The sequence below is a fragment of the Dendrobates tinctorius genome, unplaced genomic scaffold (genome assembly GCF_039654945.1).
Source record: "Dendrobates tinctorius isolate UK_male_01 unplaced genomic scaffold, ASM3965494v1 ptg000138l, whole genome shotgun sequence".
Classification (NCBI taxonomy): Eukaryota; Metazoa; Chordata; class Amphibia; order Anura; family Dendrobatidae; genus Dendrobates; species Dendrobates tinctorius.
This window is the reverse complement of record NW_027361806.1, coordinates 8039669-8064361: the sequence shown is the minus strand read 5'-3', so window position 1 is coordinate 8064361 and position 24693 is coordinate 8039669. Positions and strand designations below refer to the sequence as shown.

Sequence of the window (24693 nt, the reverse complement as noted above, 5' to 3'; positions counted from 1 at the left end):
CAACTCCCATCAGCCGATTAATTCTCGCCCGTACTATACGGGCTGAGAAAAACGCAGCATGCTGCGATTGTTACCGTATTACGGCCGTAATACGCCAATGCAAGTCTATGGGGGCGAGAAAAATACGAATTACACACAGATCACACGTGTGACTTGCAAGAAATACGCACCGGTCTCCTTTAGAAAAGCCGGCAATTCAGTGTGGTGTACTGTAAAATCACACTGACAGGTTATTTTTTAATAAAGAATTGAAATAATAGATATATACACATAGTAGCGTGGAGTTCCCGGCTTCATTAAAAGAATTTTTAATTAGTGTGTGTGTGTGTGTGTGTGTCTTTTTTAACCCTTTATTACTGTGGGATTAATAATTGATAGTTGTCTTATTGACACATCTCCATTATTAAAGGCAATGGGAATAGAGAGGCAAGAAAAGGCGCATCTAATAGATGTGCCTTTTCTGGGGTGGCTGGGGCCAGATGTTTGTAGCCGGGGGGGGGGCAAAAACAATGGTCCCTTTCTAGGCTATGAATATCTGTCCTCGGTCACTGGCTTTCCCTCTCTGGCGGAGAAAATACCGCGGAAGCCCACACTTTTTTTTCAACTAATTTACCCATTAATTTAACACCTACATGTCCCAAATTTTTCACACCTACCCTAATCTAATTATTAGTCTAAAACATTTTTAAAACTAAATGAAATGAAATGGTTTACTGTATGTAAACCACGTGTCATTTCATGTCGGGTTCTGTAATGATTTTACAGAAGCTGGCAGTTGATTTAGCGACTATAATGCTATGTAGAACTCTATGAAATATAAATATATATATACACAGTATTTGTGTCTCAATTACATGTATATATATATATATATATATATATATATATATATATATATATTCTATGTGTCTATATCTATTCTTTCACTTGTGTTTTAAAACCTGTCATTGGGGTCCATTATATGTCCGTTTTGCAAGCCGGCGACATGGATGCAATACAGATGTCACATGGATGCTTAGATGCGAGAAAATTGCTTTCTCGCATTACAATCGGATGACATAGGGATCACTGTTCAGGGAACATTTCTGCCTATTACGACCGTAAAATACGGACCGTATTTTTATACGTTGTGTCTGACTCCGGCCTAATCCAATTTTTCTACTAAAATGTTGCTTTGGCCCCAAATTTTCTATCTTTACAACAAGTATTAGGAAAAAATGGATCCCACAATGTGATATACACGTTCTCCCAAAAGCAATAATAGCATGTTTGATCGCCATACAGAGGTGCACAAGCAAACATTATTCTTCAGGTGAGTACGTTCTCAGCAATACCAGATTTATAAAAGTTTTTGTTTTGCTTCTTTTGCCCACTATAAGCTATTTTATTTTTAAAGCAAGTTTTTAGATTAGTATCCTCATAATTGGAGACCTACACGTTTTTTTGTTAACAGTGGTATATGAGGGTTTGTTTTTCACTGCATGAGTTGAAGTATAAAGTGCATGTTTATACTTATTTATCCTTTTCTACGGTAGTCACCTTATGGGTTATATAATGGGACAGTTTTATCTCCAGCCATTCCAAACACAGTAAGAGTCAGTGATAAGCGGTCATAAAGGAGCACTAAAGGGGCCTTTACACATAGCGATATCGCTAGCGATACCGCTAAAGAGTCACCGATTTTGTGACGCAGCAGCGATATTGCTAGCGATATCGCTATGTGTGATACTTACCTCCGACCGGCTCCCCCGCTGTCTGTCGCTGATCGCGCGAGATCGTACAGCTCCATTTCTCGTTGGGCGCTTTGTGCTGGGCTTCCTGCTGGCGCCGACGAGCGATGTGTAGACGCGGGCAGCAGGACGTCAGGATCGCCTCGTCTGAAAGGTAAGTAATGACCGCTGCTGCGTCGCTACATCGCTGTGAGATCTGCCTGTTTGGCAGCTCACTAGCGACCATTTAGCAATGCACCAGCGATCCTGACCAGGTCGTATCGTTGTCGGGATCGCTGGTGCATCGCTAAATGTAAAGGGGCCTTTAGGAAGCAACCCAGGGGCAGACAAGGATGTCAGGTCTCCACCGCAGCTCCAGCCGAAAGCCTCCAATGGAGGATAGGAGCAATGAGAAAATGGAAAACGGTCTTAGGAGCACAGGAAAGAGACTCGGACAAGAGATGGGTTTAAACCACAACGCGTTTCGACGGAGGAACGGTCTTCATTGACCTGATGAAGACGGTTCCTTCGTCGAAACGCGTTGTGGTTTAAACCCATCTCTTGTCTGAGTCTCTTTCCTGTGCTCCTAAGACCGTTTTCTATTTTCTCATTCCACACACAGTGATACTATATAGTGGCGGCTTTTTTTGTACATAAAAAAGCATTTTTAATAGTCAAAGATTTTTCTGTGAAGATTTTTTCAATTATTTTTTTACCTTTTTATTTTGTCCCATCATAGAAAGTGAACATTTTACATATTGTTCTCTGGTCTAATGCACTGCCATTCTTCTGTATTGCTGTGCATTAACCCCATCACTACTGAGCCCGTTTTCACCTTCATGACCACGTCAAATGTTACAATTCTGACCAGTGTCACTTTATGATGTAATAACTCTGGAACGCTTAAACTGATCCCACCGATTCTGAGATTGTTTTTTTTGTGGCATATTACACTGTACCACGGCTACACATGAGGGCAATCTGGCCAGGCACCCCCGGAGCCTCGGGCCCGGAGAACCCGGCCAGATTGCCCTCATCATTAGCCGCCTTGAAGGGCCCCTTGGAGGCTCTGGGCCCCGCTGCAGTCGCACCTGTTGAACCGGCGGTATGTCCGCCCATGAGTTTCAGCTCCCTCCGAAGATTTTCTATTGGGTTCAGGTCTGGAGACTGGCTGAACCACTCCAGGACCTTGAAATGCGTCTTACGGAGCAAACCCTTTGTTGCCCTGGCTGTGTGTTTCACATCATTATCATGCTGGAAGTCCTAGCCACGGCCCATCTTCAATGATCTTACTGAGGTAAGAAGGTTGCTGGCCAAAATCTCACAATAGATGACCCCATCTATCCTCCCTTCAATACGGTGCAGTTGTCCTGTCCCCTTTACCGAAAAACACATCCACAGTATGATATTTCCCTTACCATGCTTCACGGTTGGGACAGTGTTCTTAAGGTTGTGCTCATCCTTCTTCTTCCAAACCAGTACCGCTGATATATCCCTTATAGATGGTGAGCACTCATGGGCAGAGTCCTCTCTCATTCCTTCTCCTATACCAGTCGTGACTTGTATTGTTTAAGATTACTGTACTTGTTGTTTATTATGTATACCCCTTCTCACATGTAAAGCGCCATGGAAAAAATGACGCTATAATAATAATAAATAATAATAATACTAAAAATTTCTATTGTGGTCTCATTTGACCACCTGACCTTCTCCCATGCCTCCTCTGGATCATTCAGACGGTCATTGGCAAACTTCAAACGGGTCTGGACATGTGCTGTTTTGAGAAGGGGGATCTTGTGTGCCGTGCAGGATTTTATTCCATGACGGCATAGCGTGATATTAACAGTAATATTTGAGACTGTGGTCCTAGCTCTCATTAGATAATTGACCAGGTCCTCCCGCTTAGTTCACGGCTGATTCTTGACCTTTCTCAGAATCATCCTTACCCCATGAGGCGAGATTTTGAATGGAGCGCCAGACCAAGAAAAATTGACAATCATCTTGTCTGTCTTCCATTTTCTAATAATTGTGCCAACAGTTGTTGCCTTCTCACCAAGCTGCTTGCATCTTGTCCTGTAGCCCATCCAAGCCTTGTGCAGATCTACAATTTTGTCCTTGGTGTCTTTAGGCAGTTCTTTGGTCTTGGCCATGGTGAAGAGGTTGGAGTGTGATTAATTGAGTGTGTGGGCAAGTGTCTTTTATACAGGTAACGAGTTCAAACAGGTGCAATTAATACAGGTAATGAGTGCAGAGTAGAAGGGCTTCATAAAGAAAAACTAACAGGTCTGTGAAAGCCAAGATCAATTGCAAATTACCGTATATACTCGAGTATAAGCCGATCCGAGTATAAGCCGACCCCCTTATTTTTGCCACAAAAAACTGGGAAAACTTATTGACTCGTGTATAACCCGAGGGTGCACAGTGAGTGGCCTCAGTTATCTGCAGTGTGTGGCCCCAGTTATGATGCACAGTGAGTGGCCCCAGTTATCTGCACAGTGAGTGGCCCCAGTTATCTGCACAGTGAGTGGCCCCAGTTATCTGCACAGTGAGTGGCCCCAGTTATCTGCACAGTGAGTGGCCCCAGTTATCTGCACAGTGAGTGGCCCCAGCTTTGCTGCACAGTGAGTGGCCCCAGCTATCTGCACAGTGAGTGGCCCCAGTTATCTGCACAGTGAGTGGCCCCAGCTTTTCTGCACAGTGAGTGGCCCCAGCTTTGCTGCACAGTGAGTGGCCTCAGCTTTGCCGCACAGTGAGTGGCCCCAGCTTTGCTGCACAGTGAGTGGCCCCAGCTTTGCTGCACAGTGAGTGGCCCCAGCTATCTGCACAGTGAGTGTCCCCAGCTTTTCGGCACAGTGAGTGGCCCCAGTTATCTGCACAGTGAGTGGCCCCAGTTATCTGCACAGTGAGTGGCCCCAGTTATCTGCACAGTGAGTGGCCCCAGCTATCTGCACAGTGAGTGGCCCCAGCTATCTGCACAGTGAGTGGCCCCAGTTATCTGCACAGTGAGTGGCCCCAGCTTTTCTGCACAGTGAGTGGCCCCAGCTACCTGCACAGTGAGTGGCCCCAGTTATCTGCACAGTGAGTGGCCCCAGCTTTTCTGCACAGTGAGTGGCCCCAGCTTTTCTGCACAGTGAGTGGCCCCAGCTTTTCTGCACAGTGAGTGGCCCCAGTTATCTGCACAGTGAGTGGCCCCATCATGTTGTTGCTGCCGCTGCCTCCCTTACAAAAAAAAACAAAAACCTGTATGCTCACCTCAGTTGCTGCCCCCTGCTCATCAGCGTTGCGCTCTGCAGTGACTGTGCAGGCAGAGCGCGATAGCGCCCTCTGACCTGATTGTCACTGCAGAGGACGCAAGACAGCAGAGCGCAGGGACAGGTGACTATGCCTCCCAACCCCCCGCGTTCATACTCACCGGGTCCTGGCGCTTGTCTCTGCAGCTCCCCTGCTTGTTGTTCCATGTTGTCGGCGCTGCTCTCTTCCTGGTTCAGCAGTCACGTGGTACCCGCTCATTAAATATGCGCATATTTAATGAGCGGGTGCCATTTGACAGCTGAAGCAGGAAGAGAGCAGCGCCGACAACATAGAACAAGCAGGGGAGCTGCAGAGAAGGGTAAGTATGATCTGACACCCCCGCTCCCCCTCCCCTGCCGATCCCCCCCGGTATATGACTCGTGTATAAGCCGAGAGGGGGACTTTCAGCCCAAACAATGGGCTGAAAATCTCGGCTTATACACGAGTATATACGGTAATTATTTAAAAATCATACAATGTGATTTTTTGGTTTTTATTTTTAGATTCTGTCTCTTACAGCTGAAGTGTACCTATGATAAAAATTGCAGGTCTCTCGATTTTATGTAGGTGGGAAAACTTGCAAAATCGGCAGTGTATCAAACACTTACTGTATTTTTTGTATTATGAGACACTCCGGAGCGCACCCAAAATTTTGAGGAGAAAAATAGGAAATAATTTTTTTTTAATAAAATGGTGGTGCTTATAATCCATGCGTCTTATTGCCTACCGGGTGTGGTGGCTGTGGTGAAGCAGGATCCCAGGGTCGCTGCTGGAGTAGGCAGGAGTGGAGTGATGCTGCAGGCTGGGATGAGGGGATGTTCAGATGTGCGGCGTGCCGCTGCGGTTGTCCGATGCTGCTGCAGGTGTCCGGCATTGCTGTGGTGTCAGGAGCTACTGCGGGTGTGTCCAGTGCTGCGAGTGCCCGGCGGTGCTACACGGTGTCCGAAGGTGCTGCTACGGGCGTCTCCGGTGTTGTGGGTGCCCGGCGGCGCTGCGGGGGTGTCCAGCAGTGCTGCCCGGTGCAGCTGCGTGTGTCTCCAGTGCTGCTGGGGCTCTGCCGACATTTTGTGAAACTCCAGAGCCCCGGCAGTTCCATGGTTTCCTGTGCGGTGGACTCAGGCAAAATGTATTACTCAGACCTGCCTTTTTATGGCATTGAGGATTACGTGAATAACACCCCCAAGTGAGTACAGGCTGTGTGAGTATCAGCTGTATATTACAGCCAACACCGTGCTGCAGCAGACACCATCTGAGCCCCAATGATCAGCTGAAAACAGGTCCGGTGGTCGCTGGATGTAACCACATTAAACACAGATACTGATCCCAGCTCCATTCAATGTGTAGCAGCTGCTATTGAGTATTGCAGAACAGCTCCTAACCTTTTGATCAGGAGTTGTGCTGCAGGACCTGGCAGAGGCCACTACACATTGGAGATATATATTTTCCTGTATGACACAGTGATGTAGCAGCTACACAGAGCAAACTTAAGACGAACGACCTCTGTCATTGTAACATCCCAACCAAAATTAAATAATGCACAGTGCCATAATGGAATTTTTCTAAGTGGACCCAGACTGCACTTCAGTTTTAGACCCCTGATATAAGTAATACCTTTATTACCTAATCAAAACTATATATTGCAACCGTTCAGAGCACAGAGACCCCTATGTCTGGCAAGTATGGAATCCGCATGAGGAATCTATCAAATAAAATGAAAAGCAAGAATAATCTGATATTCCTCTTGATGCTAATGAAAAATATGTAGATGACATAATTCAGTGACGATTTATTAATATTTGAAGTTATAGGCCTGTGGCTGCTGAATTGGACTGATCATATTACAATCATTCATGATTTAAGTTATAACTGTTTTGTCGGCTGCATACAGCTGAAAGTGACTACTACAAGGCCAATTGCCATTTCAACATATTGCTACAATGCAGGAGGGCAGAGCTTTATCAGCTTTACCTCCACCACATCACCGCAGCACCGAGTGGCTGAATCTGAATTCACGTCATTGTTCACACAAGATTCAATCAAATCTACTAGATGTGGACACTGATGTGGATGGTGAATTCCATCCAACCAAGATCTCAGTACAAAGTCTTCTCACAGCTCCAGCAATCAGAATAGTGACCATGTCAGTAATTCGTGAGTAACTATAGGAATCATCTGTATAATTCTCTCTATAATCCAGGATGAGATTCATGGAGATTTTATAGTGAGATCCACAAATAACAAAAGGAGCAAAACAGTTTGTAAATGTCATATTTTATTTCTGCAGATGTAACAGTACCCACTATGGCACCGAGCACAGAACAAACTACTACTCCAATATCAACCACCACAGGACCAACTGCAACTACCACTCAGGGTCCCACCAGCACTGAGCCTCCAACTACCACACAGCCTCCGACTACCACACAGCCTCCGACTACCACACAGCCTCCGACTACCACAGAGCCTCCCATGACCACAGAGCCTCACACTACCACACAGCCTCCAACTACCACTGAACCTCCAACTACCACACAGCCTCCAACTACCACAGAGCCTCCAACTACCACACAGCCTCCGACTACCACACAGTCTCCAACTACCACAGAGCCTCCAACTACCACACAGCCTCCAACTACCACACAGCCTCTGACTTCCACACAGCCTCCATCTACCACAAAGCCTCCAACTACCACACAGCCTCCGACTACCACACAGCCTCCAACTACCACAGAGCCTCCAACTACCACACAGCCTCCAACTACCACAGAGCCTCCAACTAGCACACAGCCTCCGAATACCACAGAATCTTCCACTACCACAGAGCCTCCCACGACCACAGAGATTCAAACTACCACACAGCCTCCCACTTCCACTGAACCTCCAACAACCACACAGCCTCCAACTACCACACAGCCTCCCACCAGCACTGAACCTCCAACTACAACAGAGCCTCCTACTACCACAGAGCATCCCACTACCACACAGCCTGCCACTACCACAGAGCCTCCGACTACCACAGGGCATCCGACTACTACAGAGCCACCGACTACCACCCAGCCTCCCACTAACACTGAACCTCCAACTACCACAGAGCCTCCCACTACCACTGAGCCTCAAAGTACCACCCAGTCTCTCACTACCACAGAACCTCCAAGTACTACACAAACTCCAACTACCACACAGCCTCCAACTAACACACAGCCTCCCACAACCACAGAACCTCCAACTACCACAAATCCTTCCACCACCACAGAGCCTCCAACTACCACTGAATCTGCAACTACAACAGAGCCTCCTACTACCACAGAGCCTCCCACTACCACACAGCCTCTGACTACCACAGAGCCTACGACTACCAAAGTGCCTCTCACTACGACACAGCCTCCAACTTCCACAGAGCCTACGACTACCAAAGAGACACTGACTACCACCCTGCCTCCCACTACCACTGAACCTTCAACTACCACTCAGCTTCAAAGTACCACCCACTCTCTCACTAGCACAGAACCTCCAAGTATTACACAAACTCTCACTACCACACAGCCTCCAACTATCACACAGCCTCACACCAGCACTGAGCCTCCAACTACAACACAGCCTCCAACTAACACACAGCCTCCTTCTACCACAGAACCTCCAACTACCACAAATCCTCCCACTACCACAGAGCCTCCAACTACCACTGAATCTGCAACTACAACAGAGCCTCCTACTACCACAGTGCTTCTCACTACGACACAGCCTCCAACTACCACAGAGCCTCCCACTACCACAGAACCTCCAACTACAACAGAGCCTCCTACTACCACAGAGCATCCCACTACCACACAGCCTCCAACTACCACACAGGCTCCAACTACCACACAGGCTTCCACCAGCACTGAGCCTCCAACTACCACACAGCGTCCAACTACCACACAGCGTCCAACTACCACACAGCCTCCCACTACCACAGAACCTCCCACTACCACAGAACCTCCAACTACAACAGAGTCTCCAACTACGACACAGCCTCCCACCAGCACTGAGCCTCAAACTACCACACAGTCTCCCACCAGCACTGAGCCTCCAACTACCACACTGTCTCCAACTACTACACAGCCTCCAACTACCACACAGCCTCCTACTACTACAGAGCCTCCAACTACAACACAGCCTCCAACTACCACAGAGCTTCCAACTACCACTGAATCTGCAACTACAACAGAGCCTCCTACTACCACAGTGCCTCTCAGTACGACGCAGCCTCCCACTACCACAGAGCCTCCGACTACATTATATTCTATGAGGTGGCTAACCCTCTATGATTCTACGCCAACCCCTGCTACATAATTAAAACGTGTACTGCCTTATATTATGCCCTGATATTAGCATGTTTTACCGCACAATTGGTGGTTTTGTATTTATTTCTATGTAGCTACATAGTGGGCCCCAAGAATGATTTTCTCTGGTGGGCCCAAGGTGCTCCAGTCCGACGCTGCATGCACCCGCCACTTTCCAAGATGGCGGCGCCCATGATCCGGGATGGCGGGGCACCGGGACAGCCAGAGGGATATAGGAGGTACTGGGGAGGGTGAGATCGGACTGCGGGGAGAGCGGAGGGAAGGGGAGTGGGAGCAGACCCTGACGGCAGCGCCCGATCGCTGCCGTCAGACAGTGGCGGGGACCGATCACCCCTGCCAGCCGGTGTGGGGGGGTCAGGTTAGTGACTCCAAGCCATGTCCGATGCTACTGCAGCATCGGCCATGGCTGGATTATAATATTTCAAAAAATTTCATTGACGAAATATTACTGTCGCTCTGATTGGCTGTTTCACTTTTAACAGCCAATCAGAGCGATCGTAGCCACGTGGGGGCTAAGCCACGCCCCCTGTGGTGAAGCACAAAGCATCCTGTGTGTGCGCGCGCATGCGGGTCGGGTGACCTTTCAGTGACCCCGGTCACCAACCCGCAGGAGGGTGATTTATGTGTCGTATTAGCACTGCTTTTCATGAGGCCTACGTAGGCGTCATGGTTCGTGAAGGGGTTAATATTTGAAGTTATAGGCCTGAGGCTGCTGAATTGGACTGATCATATTACAATCATTCATGATTTAAGTTATAACTGTTTTGTCGGCTGCATACAGCTGAAAATGACTACTATAAGGCCAATTGCCATTTCAACATATTGCGCCAATGCAGGAGGGCAGAGCTTTAGCAGATTTGCCTCCACTACATCACCGCAGCGAGTGGCTGAATCTGAATTCACATCATTGTTCACACAAGATTCAATCAAATCTACTAAATGTGGACACTGATGTGGATGGTGAATTCCATCCAACCGAGATCTCAGTACAAAGTCTTCTCACAGCTCCAACAATCAGAATAGTGACCATGTAAGTAATTAGTGAGTAACTATACGAATCATCTGTATAATTCTCTCTATAATCCAGGATGAGATTCATGGAGATTTTATAGTGAGATCCACAAATAACAAAAGGAGCAAAACAGTTTGTAAATGTCATATTTTATTTCTGCAGATGTAACCACGAAGACAACGACCACAGGACCAACTGCAACTAGCAGAGAGTCTCCAAGCGGCAGCACCACTCAGCCTCCAAGCGGCGGCACCACCACTCAGCCACCAAGCGGCGGCACCACCACTCAGCCTCCAAGCAGCGGCACCACCACTCTGCCTCCAAGCAGCGGCACCACCACTCAGCCTCCAAGCGGCGGCACCACCACTCAGCCTCCAAGCGGCGGCACCACCACTCAGCCACCAAGCGGCGGCACCACCACTCAGCCTCCAAGCGGCGGCACCACCACTCAGCCTCCAAGCAGCGGCACCACCACTCTGCCTCCAAGCAGCGGCACCACCACTCAGCCTCCAAGCAGCGGCACCACCACTCAGCCTCCAAGCAGAGGCACCACCACTCTGCCTCCAAGCAGCAGCACCACCACTCTGCCTCCAAGCAGCGGCACCACCACTCTGCCTCCAAGCAGCGGCACCACCACTCAGCCTCCAAGCAGCGGCACCACCACTCAGCCTCCAAGCAGCGGCACCACCACTAAGCTTCCAAGCAGCGGCACCACCACTCAGCCTCCAAGCAGCGGCACCACCACTCAGCCTCCAAGCAGCGGCACCACCGCTCAGCCTCCAAGCAGCGGCATCACCGCTCAGCCTCCAAGCAGCGGCACCACCGCTCAGCCTCCAAGCAGCGGCACCACCGCTCAGCCTCCAAGCAGCGGCACCACCGCTCTGCCTCCAAGCAGCGGCACCACCACTCAGCCTCCAAGCGGCAGCACCGCTCAGCCTCCAAGCGGCAGCACCGCTCAACCACCAAGCGGCAGCACCACCACTCAACCTCCAAGCAGCACCACTCAGCCTCCAACTACCACACAGCCTCCAACTACCACACAGCCTCCCACTACCACACAACCTCCCACTACCACACAGGCTCCCACTACCACACAGCCTCCCACCACCACACAGCCTCCCACCACCACACAGCCTCCCACCACCACTGAGCCTCCAACTAACACACAGGCTCCAAATAACACACAGACTCCAACTAACACACAGACTCCAACTACCACAACGCCTCCCACCAGCACTGAGCCTCCAACTACCACAGAGCCTCCAACTACCACTGAGAATCCCACTACCACACAGCCTCCCACTACCACACAGCCTCCCACTACCGCACAGCCTCCCACCAGCACTGAGCCTCCAACTACCACACAGCCTCCCACCAGCACTGAGCCTCTCACCAGCACTGAGCCTCCCACCAGCACTGAGCCTCCAACTACCACAGAGCCTCCAACTACCACACAGCCTCCCACTACCACACAGCCTCCCACTACCACACAGCCTCCCACCACCACAGAGCCTCCCACCACCACAGAGCCTCCAACTACCACTGAGCCTCCCACTACCACAAAGCCTCCCACTACCACACAACCTCCAACAACCTCTCAGCCTCCCACCAGAGGTGAGCATCCAACTACCACACAGGCTCCAACTACCACAAAGCCTCCCACTACCACAAAGCCTCTGACTACCACACAAACTCAAACAATCGCTCTGTCTCGCCCCAGCACTGAGCCTCCAACTACCACAGAGCCTCCAACTACCACACAGCCTCCCACCAGCACTGAGCCTCCCACCAGCACTGAGCCTCCCACCAGCACTGAGCCTCCAACTACCACAGAGCCTCCCACCAGCACAGAGCCTTCCACTACCACAAAGCCTCCCACTACCACACAGCCTCCAACAACCACTCAGCCTCCCACCAGAACTGAGCCTCCAAGTACCACACAGGCTCCAACTACCACTGAGCCTCAAACTACCACTGAGCCTCCCACTACCACAAAGCCTCCCACTACCACACAGCCTCCCACTACCACACAGCCTCCAAAAACCACTAAGCCTCCCACCAGCACTGAGCCTCCAACTACCACAGAGCCTCCAACTACCACTGAGCATCCCACTACCACACAGCCTCCCACTACCACACAGCCTCCCACTACCACACAGCCTCCAAAAACCACACAGCCTCCAACTACCACTGAGCATCCCACTACCACACAGCCTCCCACTACCACACAGCCTCCCACTACCACTGAGCCTCCCACCAGCACCGAGCCTCCAACTACCACACAGCCTTCCACCAGCAGTGAGCCTCCCACCAGCACTGAGCCTCCCACTACCACAGAGCCTCCCACTACCACAGAGCCTGCCACTACCACAGAGTCTCCCACTACCACAGAGCCTCCAACTACCACAGAGCCTCCTACCAGCACTACCACTACCACTTCCACTACCACTTCCACTACCTCACAGCCTCCAACTACCACACAGCCTCCAACTACCACACAGCCTCCCACTACCACACAGCCTCCCACAACAACACAGCCTCCCACAACCACACAGCTTCCAACTACCACACAGTCTCCAACTACCACACAGCCTCCCACATCCACTGAGCCTCCGACTACCACACAGCCTCCAACTACCACACAGCCTCCAACTACCACACAGACTCCCACTACCACACAGCCTCTCACTACCACAGAGCCTCCAACTACCACACAGCCTCCTACTACCACAGAGCCAACTACCACACAGCTTCCTACCACAACAGAGTCTCCCACTACCACACAGTCTACAACTACCACACAGCCTCCCACTACTACACAGCCTCCCACTACCACAGAGCTTACAACTACCACACAGCCTCTCACAACCACAGAGCCTCCCACTACCACAGAACCTCCCACTACTACACAGCCTCCCACTACCACAGAGCCTACAATTACCACACAGCCTCCCACTACCACAGAGCCTCCAACTACCACACAGCCTCCAACTACCACAGAGCCTCTAACTACCACAGAGCCTCCAACTACCACCCAGCCTCCAACTATCACCCAGCCTCCAACTACCACACAGCCTCTGACTACCACAGAGCCTACGACTACCACAGAGCCTCTCACTACCACACAGCCTCCCACTACCTCAGAGCCTCCAACTACCACACAGCCTCCAACTACCACACAGTCTCCTACTACTACAGAGCCTACAACTACCACACAGCCTCCAACTACCACAGAGCGTCCAACTACCACAGAGACTCCCACTACCATAGAGTCTCTCTCTACCACAGAGCCTCCAACTACCACACTGCCTCCAACTACCACACAGGCTCCCACTAGCACTGAGCCTCCAACTACCACACAGCCTCCAACTACCACAGAACCTCCCACTACCACTGAACCTCCAACTACAACAGAGCCTCCAACCAGCACTGAGCCTCAAACTACCACACAGTCTCCCACCAGCACTGAGCCTCCAACTACCACAAAGCCTCCAACTACCACACAGTCTCCTACTACTACAGAGCCTCCAACTACAACACAGCCTCCAACTACCACAGAGCTTCCAACTACCACTGAATCTGCAACTACAACAGAGCCTCCTACTACCACAGTGCCTCTCAGTACGACGCAGCCTCCCACTACCACAGAGCCTCCGACTACCACAGAGCCTCCGACTACCACAGAGCCTCCCACTACCACACAGCCTCCAACTACCACAGAGCCTCCGACTACCACAGAGCCTCCGACTACCACAGAGCCTCCGACTACCACAGAGCCTCCGAATACCACAGAGCCTACGACTACCACAGAGCCTCTTACTACGACACAGCCTCCAACTACCACAGAGCCTCCCACTACCACAGAATCTCCAACTACAACAGAGCCTCCAACTACGACACAGCCTCCCACCAGCACTGAGCCTCAAACTACCACACAGTCTCCCACCAGCACTGAGCCTCCAACTACCACACTGTCTCCAACTACTACACAGCCTCCAACTACCACACAGCCTCCTACTACTACAGAGCCTCCAACTACAACACAGCCTCCAACTACCACAGAGCCTCTAACTACCACTGAATCTGCAACTACAAAAGAGCCTCCTACTACCACAGTGCCTCTCAGTATGACGCAGCCTCCCACTAACACAGAGCCTCTGACTACCACAGAGCCTCCCACTACCACACAGCCTACGACTACCACAGAGCCTCCCACTACCACAGAGCCTCCCACTACCACAGAGCCTATGACTACCACAGTGCCTCTCACTACGACACAGCCTCCAACTACCACAGAGCCTACCACTACCACAGAACCTCCAACTACAACAGAGCCTCCCACTACCACAGATCCTCCAACTACCACACAGCCTCCAAGTACTACACAGACTCCCAGTACCACACAGCATCCGACTAGCACTGAGCCTCCAACTACCACAAAGCCTCCCACTACCACAGAGCCTCCAACTACCACTGAATCTGCAACTACAACAGAGCCTCCTACTACCACAGAGCCTCCCACTACCACACAGCCTCCCACTACCACACAGCCTCCCACTACCACAGAGCCTCCGACTACCACAGAGCCTCCGACTACCACAGAACCTACGACGACCACAGAGCCTCTCACTACCACACAGCCTCCCACTACCTCAGAGCCTCCAACTACCACACAGCCTCCAACTACCACACAGTCTCCTACTACTACAGAGCCTACAACTACCACACAGCCTCCAACTACCACAGAGCGTCCAACTACCACAGAGACTCCCACTACCATAGAGTCTCTCTCTACCACAGAGCCTCCAACTACCACACAGCCTCCAACTACCACACAGGCTCCCACCAGCACTGAGCCTCCAACTACCACACAGCCTCCAACTACCACACAGCGTCCAACTACCACACAGCCTCCCACTACCACAGAACCTCCCACTACCACAGAACCTCCCACTACCACTGAACCTCCAACTACAACAGAGCCTCCAACCAGCACTGAGCCTCAAACTACCACACAGTCTCCCACCAGCACTGAGCCTCCAACTACCACACTGTCTCCAACTACTACACTGCCTCCAACTACCACACAGCCTCCTACTACTACAGAGCCTCCAACTACAACACAGCCTCCAACTACCACAGAGCCTCCCATTACCACAGAGCCTTCAACTACTACACAGCTTCCCACTACCACAGAGCAACCAAATACCACACAGCCTTATGCTACTACAGAGCCTACAACTACTACACAACCCCCAACTACCACACAGCCTCCTACTACCACACAGCCTCCAACCACCACACTGCCTCCAACTACCACACAGCCTCCAACATCCACAGAGCCTCCCACTACCACAGCTCCTCCAACTACAACGCAGCCTCCCACTACCACAGAGCCTCCCACTACTACAGAGCCTCCAGCTACCACACAGCCTCCCACTACCAGCCAGCCTCCAACTACCACTGAGTCTCCTACTACCACAAAGCCTCCAACTACCACACAGCATCTTACCACTGCTAAGCATCCAACAACTACTCAGACCAAGACAACTCCAGCTGCTGATTTGGTTTGTCCGTTAAGATTCAGAATTACTAATATCACGTTTAACGAGAGGCTCCTGGACACATCGTCTCCAGATTATGAAGCACTGAGCAATCAAATAATCAGAATAGTAAGTAACAATGAATGCATCTCCACATTTATATTTACCGGTTTATGATTAAGGAGTGGTCCGTACATGTTCACAGAATGAATATGTTTTGTCAGATATGGCAGATTATATTCTCACATCTGATCATCCCTATAAGGTCACGCTCACACGTTCAGTATTTGGTCAGTGTTTTACATCAATATTTGTAAGCCAAAACCAGGAGTGGGTGAAAAATGCAGAAGTGGTGACACCTTTCTAATATACTGTACTTTTTCTCAGATTATTTCTCTCCTGATTTTGCCTGGAAAATACTGATGTAAAATACTGACCAAATACTGAGCGTGTGAACTTGGCCTTATGGGGATCATATTTCTATACATCACATGTATTAACAAAAGAGTTTTTTTTACACTGTTCTTAATGAAAAAAATTAGATCCACTCCTGATATGAGCAGGGGTATATTTTCAGCAATATTCGTGCCGTTTCCTCCATCACCTGTCGCCTCAGTAAGATCTATAGAGTATGGCCTGCTTCATATCACACTGGATGCTATAACACAGGAGGATGGGGGTGATCCCACGATCACATTACTGGAGATCTCACTCTTTTTTCCTCTGATCTTATTCTACAGGTACTGGTACTTATACAGCCATATTTCAGGGTTAACTTCTATATAATCAACTTGAGATTTCGGTAAGTACTTATAGTATAGGATTGTGAAGGACACAGTGATAATGATCTGGGAGGAAATTCATCATCCAGGGACATCACCACTATTAGCCACATTTGGACATTTCACATCCTAGTCTGATACTACATGAGGGATTACTGATACATTTTAGGTATTTGCTACCCATGTGTTAAACACTATAGAGGTCTTATGTCCCCTTTTCTGCTACATCAGCACAACAGGCAGAATTGGTATTGAGGTACTGTAGAGGTCTGAGCTTTATACAACTTCATAATGAAGAGGACGTGACACTTGTAGACCGCGGTGAACGCCAGGTGGACAAAGTTTACTAGTTATAACCATCAGAATGCCTGACTATGGCAGCAAATTCCTGTCCGTAGGTAAAGTTCAGCTCTGCAGTACATATTGTGGGAACATTTATGGGAAAATGTTATAATATGGCTCCGGTGATATCTCCTCAGGAGAATGATTGGTGTAGGAAGGACACGAAAAAACTAAGCTGATTAGAGCCTCCCATTATTATATGGTATGTGCAGGAGGGGCACATGTGTGACTGCAATGTAATAGCAATCAGTCACAAAACATGTAACAGAAAATGATATTTGCCAACCTGTCACAACAAGACGACCTGTTCAGATAGGACCCTATACTAAACAGACACCTGTCCAGGGGAGGAATCCAAGACAGAGGCAGTCACCAACCCAAAATGTGCAATGTAAGAAAGAAAGTTACTTATCACCTCCTGAGTAAAATAAATGTCAAATGCAAATCTGCAATGACTTCAATGGGAAAGATAAAGGGGCAGAGTTATCAATATTAATTTTAACATAAATGGGAAGTATTGAGGTGAAAGTGTCACAGATACACCAAAAATTATAATTGTCTGTACTCTCCATATAAAGGCTTCAATACAAACCAACCTAACCACAGAGGTGGCACCCTAATAGGAAATGCAAGATAGGCGCCCCGCTCATTGTCACCTCTCCTTAGGGAAGGTACCCCAGACTACTAGTGTCCCTCTTATTGTAGCAGGTACAAAGCCAGAGCAATCCAGTGATGGTGTAAGTCATCCATCACACTAGACACCATAAATAGACATCACCTTCCAGCAACAGATAGAAAGACACAAGATTGTCCCCGTATGAGATGATCACAGTAAAAGATCAGGACATTTGCTTCAAAGGAGGGATATCATCCGTGAACATTCAAGGGATTAAAGATGTTCATTCCCCACAGTTACCAATACATATCACCTCTAACAGCTTGATGCGTTTCCCATTTTAGAGAGCCATTCATCAGGAGTGAAGTAAGATGTCACAAAATATTGATGACGCCACTATATATTTTTTCTCTTTGCCAATCAGCACCTATCATCTGGCTTACTCTGTGCTAAAAACTTGCCTTAAAATTGTGTTCATATTTTTTGAAGCACAGAGCTGCACTAAGAACACATCCCCTTTCCAGCCAGGCTTTCTTGTCAGTCAAGGAGATAAACGTATTTAGAACACAGTAAATACGATGTAAATCAAAAAAGAGCAAAGTGAGCCAGAATTCAGCTGCATTATATAATACATCTCCCCTATAGTTTTCAGTGTATAAGAGACTTCCCCATGAAATTATTCTCACCCTCTATATCCCCAATTCTGCTGTCAGTATACTGGATATTTCAGAACTTCTAACCTGACTCTTTGGTTTCGTCCTGCAGGGAAGGTTCTATAATCACCACCATGGATATAGTTTCTGAAAATGCTACAGATACTCCTACCTCCGAACAGATGGTTGAAGCAGTGAGCGAAGGATTGAAAAACACCTCACCGCCGAATAATGTTGAGGATTTAGAGTTTGATCCTCAGAGCATTCAATCTAGAGGTAAATGTACACTGGAATTATTCTGGACTATATAATATTCACACAACCCTCCATAAGCAAAAATTATTATTCAGAAAGAGCAGTATTATTTAAAAGTAAATTATTGATCGCAAAAAAAACATTCTCCAGCATCATTTATTATAGTGAAAGAATATTATCTTTATATTGTCTATAACTATTATGTGTTTCGGAGACTACTCCTAAATTCCCTCTCCTGTCTGTCACTAAGGGTGTGTGCACACGCTGCGGATTCTGCTGCGGATCTGCAGCGGTTTTGGCCCTGCGGATCCGCAGCAGTTTACAGTACCATAATATCCTATGGGAAAAGGAAATCGCAGTGCAGACGGTGCGGATTTTGCGCGGATTTGCTGCGGTTTACCGTCTCCTCCATTGTAGAGTTGATAAACCGCATGGCAAAACCGCAGGCTAATCCGCAGATACCTGCGGATTTTGCAAAATCCACGCGGATCAATCCGCAGACCAATCCACAGCGTGTGCACACACCCTATCTCTCTGCAGTTTGGCCAGGAAATTTGTTTGGTGAGCGTCTACTCTTAGATCAGGACATGATCTTCATACGATTTAGGAGACGTGAAGGTGCAGGGCTCACGGACCTCTCCCTCTATCACAAAACGTCCTTATGGTTTTGCATGTTGGGTTTAATTCATAACAAAGACTGAGCACCGTTCCCTTAAAAAAATCTAGGTGACCGCTATCAAAAAATGAAACTTGTTGAAATACAGTGAAAAATTAAGAAATAAGTTCCGTCTTTCAATTTATCCCGAACCCCTCACACCAGGTTTCTGGCTGGATTAGATAGGAGCTTCATCCCACGTATTTCCAACATATTAAATGAGTCCTATTTTGGAGAAACCTGTTCCTCCAGGGGCAGGATACCTGTACAATAGCTCTAGGCATTCATCATTATCTTCAAGGTGATGACTTAACCCCTTCCAACGCATTGATGTAACTGTACATCTAGATTAAAAGTAGTTTTCCTCAATGATGTAAAGAGTTATGTCTCTTGGATGGTGCAGGCACTGGAGTTGTGCCTGTGCTATCTGCAGCAGAGACTGCCTATACACAGCTGAGCTCCTGACGCATGTGCCGAGACCGGACTTAACTCTGATCCCAGCACTTTAACAATTCAGATGCCGCTCTCAATATCGCTACTGTGCAGTGACTCTCCGGCGCCAGCGCAGAAACTGGATAAAGACACTGCCCATAGAAGGGCGGTTAAGGTACCAATAACCGTGTGAGTGCATGGTGCATGCACAGGATTACGGCAATGCAACTGCACGTCACAAGGCAGTGTGACATGTATGGGAGTGATGTGGTTTTGTAATGAAGAGAGGAAGTAGGGATTTCTTCAAGGCACCGCATGCCTTGTTAAAAATCATTTCATAAAAGTGCTTTTCTTAATATCTACACCACAGCATACAGGTAAGACTAGTTTAACCATTCTATTACCTGTATACCCATAGTAATAGCTTAAAAGCGTCCAGGAGGGACAGATTCCCTTTAAGGGATTTGACAGGGGAAGAACTCTTCTTCTGTAATCCTACTGGCAATCCCCACAGCACGAATGTCTGTAAGTTGTCGATGGCTGCAATGCCTGTGGGTCTGGCATACACCTCATCCTATCAAATTCCATCACCGGCCATGTCCAATAGGCTTCCTGTCAGTCAAACACTGTCGGGTTAGACAATGCACTGTACTACATAAGTTGTACAGTGAATTTTCAATGCGATCAAAGGATTGTATGTTCATGCAGCATGTAATGGGTGGATGCCGTCAATTATATCACGACAATGAGACTCATTATAGAGACTGGAACTGTGAGGTCAGTGCAGGTTCGGAGGCAGTTAAGTTACATTATTCTTTTTTAAAAAGCTTCCAAATTTTCTAGATGGATCTTTATTGTGTTCTGAACACAGAAAGATTGGTAATTTATTTTAACCTAGGTATAAGGCTGGAGTCACACTAGCGAGAAATACGGACGAGTGCTATGCGAGAAAAAAATCTCATTGCACTCGGACCAATGTTAATGTATGGGGCAACTCCCATCAGCCGATTAATTCTCGCCCGTACTATACGGGCTGAGAAAAACGCAGCATGCTGCGATTGTTACCGTATTACGGCCGTAATACACCAATGCAAGTCTATGGGGGCGAGAAAAATACGAATTACACACAGATCACACGTGTGACTTGCAAGAAATACGCACCGGTCTCCTTTAGAAAAGCCGGCAATTCAGTGTGGTGTACTGTAAAATCACACTGACAGGTTATTTTTTAATAAAGAATTGAAATAATAGATATATACACATAGTAGCGTGGAGTTCCCGGCTTCATTAAAAGAATTTTTAATTAGTGTGTGTGTGTGTGTGTGTGTCTTTTTTAACCCTTTATTACTGTGGGATTAATAATTGATAGTTGTCTTATTGACACATCTCCATTATTAAAGGCAATGGGAATAGAGAGGCAAGAAAAGGCGCATCTAATAGATGTGCCTTTTCTGGGGTGGCTGGGGCCAGATGTTTGTAGCCGGGGGGGGGGGCAAAAACAATGGTCCCTTTCTAGGCTATGAATATCTGTCCTCGGTCACTGGCTTTCCCTCTCTGGCGGAGAAAATACCGCGGAAGCCCACACTTTTTTTTCAACTAATTTACCCATTAATTTAACACCTACATGTCCCAAATTTTTCACACCTACCCTAATCTAATTATTAGTCTAAAACATTTTTAAAACTAAATGAAATGAAATGGTTTACTGTATGTAAACCACGTGTCATTTCATGTCGGGTTCTGTAATGATTTTACAGAAGCTGGCAGTTGATTTAGCGACTATAATGCTATGTAGAACTCTATGAAATATAAATATATATATACACAGTATTTGTGTCTCAATTACATGTATATATATATATATATATATATATTCTATGTGTCTATATCTATTCTTTCACTTGTGTTTTAAAACCTGTCATTGGGGTCCATTATATGTCCGTTTTGCAAGCCGGCGACATGGATGCAATACAGATGTCACATGGATGCTTAGATGCGAGAAAATTGCTTTCTCGCATTACAATCGGATGACATAGGGATCACTGTTCAGGGAACATTTCTGCCTATTACGACCGTAAAATACGGACCGTATTTTTATACGTTGTGTCTGACTCCGGCCTAATCCAATTTTTCTACTAAAATGTTGCTTTGGCCCCAAATTTTCTATCTTTACAACAAGTATTAGGAAAAAATGGATCCCACAATGTGATATACACGTTCTCCCAAAAGCAATAATAGCATGTTTGATCGCCATACAGAGGTGCACAAGCAAACATTATTCTTCAGGTGAGTACGTTCTCAGCAATACCAGATTTATAAAAGTTTTTGTTTTGCTTCTTTTGCCCACTATAAGCTATTTTATTTTTAAAGCAAGTTTTTAGATTAGTATCCTCATAATTGGAGACCTACACATTTTTTTGTTAACAGTGGTATATGAGGGTTTGTTTTTCACTGCATGAGTTGAAGTATAAAGTGCATGTTTATACTTATTTATCCTTTTCTACGGTAGTCACCTTATGGGTTATATAATGGGACAGTTTTATCTCCAGCCATTCCAAACACAGTAAGAGTCAGTGATAAGCGGTCATAAAGGAGCACTAAAGGGGCCTTTACACATAGCGATATCGCTAGCGATACCGCTAAAGAGTCACCGATTTTGTGACGCAGCAGCGATATTGCTAGCGATATCGCTATGTGTGATACTTACCTCCGACCGGCTCCCCCGCTGTCTGTCGCTGATCGCGCGAGATCGTACAGCTCCATTTCTCGTTGGGCGCTTTGTGCTGGGCTTCCTGCTGGCGCCGACGAGCGATGTGTAGACGCGGGCAGCAGGACGTCAGGATCGCCTCGTCTGAAAGGTAAGTAATGACCGCTGCTGCGTCGCTACATCGCTGTGAGATCTGCCTGTTTGACAGCTCACTAGCGACCATTTAGCAATGCACCAGCGATCCTGACCAGGTCGTATCGTTGTCGGGATCGCTGGTGCATCGCTAAATGTAAAGGGGCCTTTAGGAAGCAACCCAGGGGCAGACAAGGATGTCAGGTCTCCACCGCAGCTCCAGCCGAAAGCCTCCAATGGAGGATAGGAGCAATGAGAAAATGGAAAACGGTCTTAGGAGCGCAGGAAAGAGACTCGGACAAGAGATGGGTTTAAATCACAACGCGTTTCGACGGAGGAACGGTCTTCATTGACCTGATGAAGACCGTTCCTCCGTCGAAACGCGTTGTGGTTTAAACCCATCTCTTGTCTGAGTCTCTTTCCTGTGCTCCTAAGACCGTTTTCTATTTTCTCATTCCACACACAGTGATACTATATAGTGGCGGCTTTTTTTGTACATAAAAAAGCATTTTTAATAGTCAAAGATTTTTCTGTGAAGATTTTTTCAATTATTTTTTTACCTTTTTATTTTGTCCCATCATAGAAAGTGAACATTTTACATATTGTTCTCTGGTCTAATGCACTGCCATTCTTCTGTATTGCTGTGCATTAACCCCATCACTACTGAGCCCGTTTTCACCTTCATGACCACGTCAAATGTTACAATTCTGACCAGTGTCACTTTATGATGTAATAACTCTGGAACGCTTAAACTGATCCCACCGATTCTGAGATTGTTTTTTTTGTGGCATATTACACTGTACCACGGCTACACATGAGGGCAATCTGGCCAGGCACCCCCGGAGCCTCGGGCCCGGAGAACCCGGCCAGATTGCCCTCATCATTAGCCGCCTTGAAGGGCCCCTTGGAGGCTCTGGGCCCCGGTGCAGTCGCACCTGTTGAACCGGCGGTATGTCCGCCCATGAGTTTCAGCTCCCTCCGAAGATTTTCTATTGGGTTCAGGTCTGGAGACTGGCTGAACCACTCCAGGACCTTGAAATGCGTCTTACTGAGCAAACCATTTGTTGCCCTGGCTGTGTGTTTCACATCATTATCATGCTGGAAGTCCTAGCCACGGCCCATCTTCAATGATCTTACTGAGGTAAGAAGGTTGCTGGCCAAAATCTCACAATAGATGACCCCATCTATCCTCCCTTCAATACGGTGCAGTTGTCCTGTCCCCTTTACCGAAAAACACATCCACAGTATGATATTTCCCTTACCATGCTTCACGGTTGGGACAGTGTTCTTAAGGTTGTGCTCATCCTTCTTCTTCCAAACCAGTACCGCTGATATATCCCTTATAGATGGTGAGCACTCATGGGCAGAGTCCTCTCTCATTCCTTCTCCTATACCAGTCGTGACTTGTATTGTTTAAGATTACTGTACTTGTTGTTTATTATGTATACCCCTTCTCACATGTAAAGCGCCATGGAAAAAATGACGCTATAATAATAATAAATAATAATAATACTAAAAATTTCTATTGTGGTCTCATTTGACCACCTGACCTTCTCCCATGCCTCCTCTGGATCATTCAGACGGTCATTGGCAAACTTCAAACGGGTCTGACATGTGCTGTTTTGAGAAGGGGGATCTTGTGTGCCGTGCAGGATTTTATTCCATGACGGCATAGCGTGATATTAACAGTAATATTTGAGACTGTGGTCCTAGCTCTCATTAGATAATTGACCAGGTCCTCCCGCTTAGTTCACGGCTGATTCTTGACCTTTCTCAGAATCATCCTTACCCCATGAGGCGAGATTTTGAATGGAGCGCCAGACCAAGAAAAATTGACAATCATCTTGTCTGTCTTCCATTTTCTAATAATTGTGCCAACAGTTGTTGCCTTCTCACCAAGCTGCTTGCATCTTGTCCTGTAGCCCATCCAAGCCTTGTGCAGATCTACAATTTTGTCCTTGGTGTCTTTAGGCAGTTCTTTGGTCTTGGCCATGGTGAAGAGGTTGGAGTGTGATTAATTGAGTGTGTGGGCAAGTGTCTTTTATACAGGTAACGAGTTCAAACAGGTGCAATTAATACAGGTAATGAGTGCAGAGTAGAAGGGCTTCATAAAGAAAAACTAACAGGTCTGTGAAAGCCAAGATCAATTGCAAATTACCGTATATACTCGAGTATAAGCCGATCCGAGTATAAGCCGACCCCCCTATTTTTGCCACAAAAA

General features: G+C 47.7%; 1 protein-coding gene across 1 annotated transcript in view; it reads left to right on the top strand.

Annotated features, from left to right (window-relative positions):
- LOC141048873 (uncharacterized) overlaps positions 1-24693 on the top strand; it is a 111576-nt gene that overhangs the window by 8582 nt on the left and 78301 nt on the right. Inside the window, exons 4-6 of the mRNA XM_073544962.1 lie at positions 10518-16027; positions 16639-16700; positions 18404-18567. Of these exons, the coding sequence (XP_073401063.1) occupies positions 10518-16027; positions 16639-16700; positions 18404-18567 (5736 nt within the window). The remainder of the gene's footprint in view (positions 1-10517; positions 16028-16638; positions 16701-18403; positions 18568-24693) is intronic.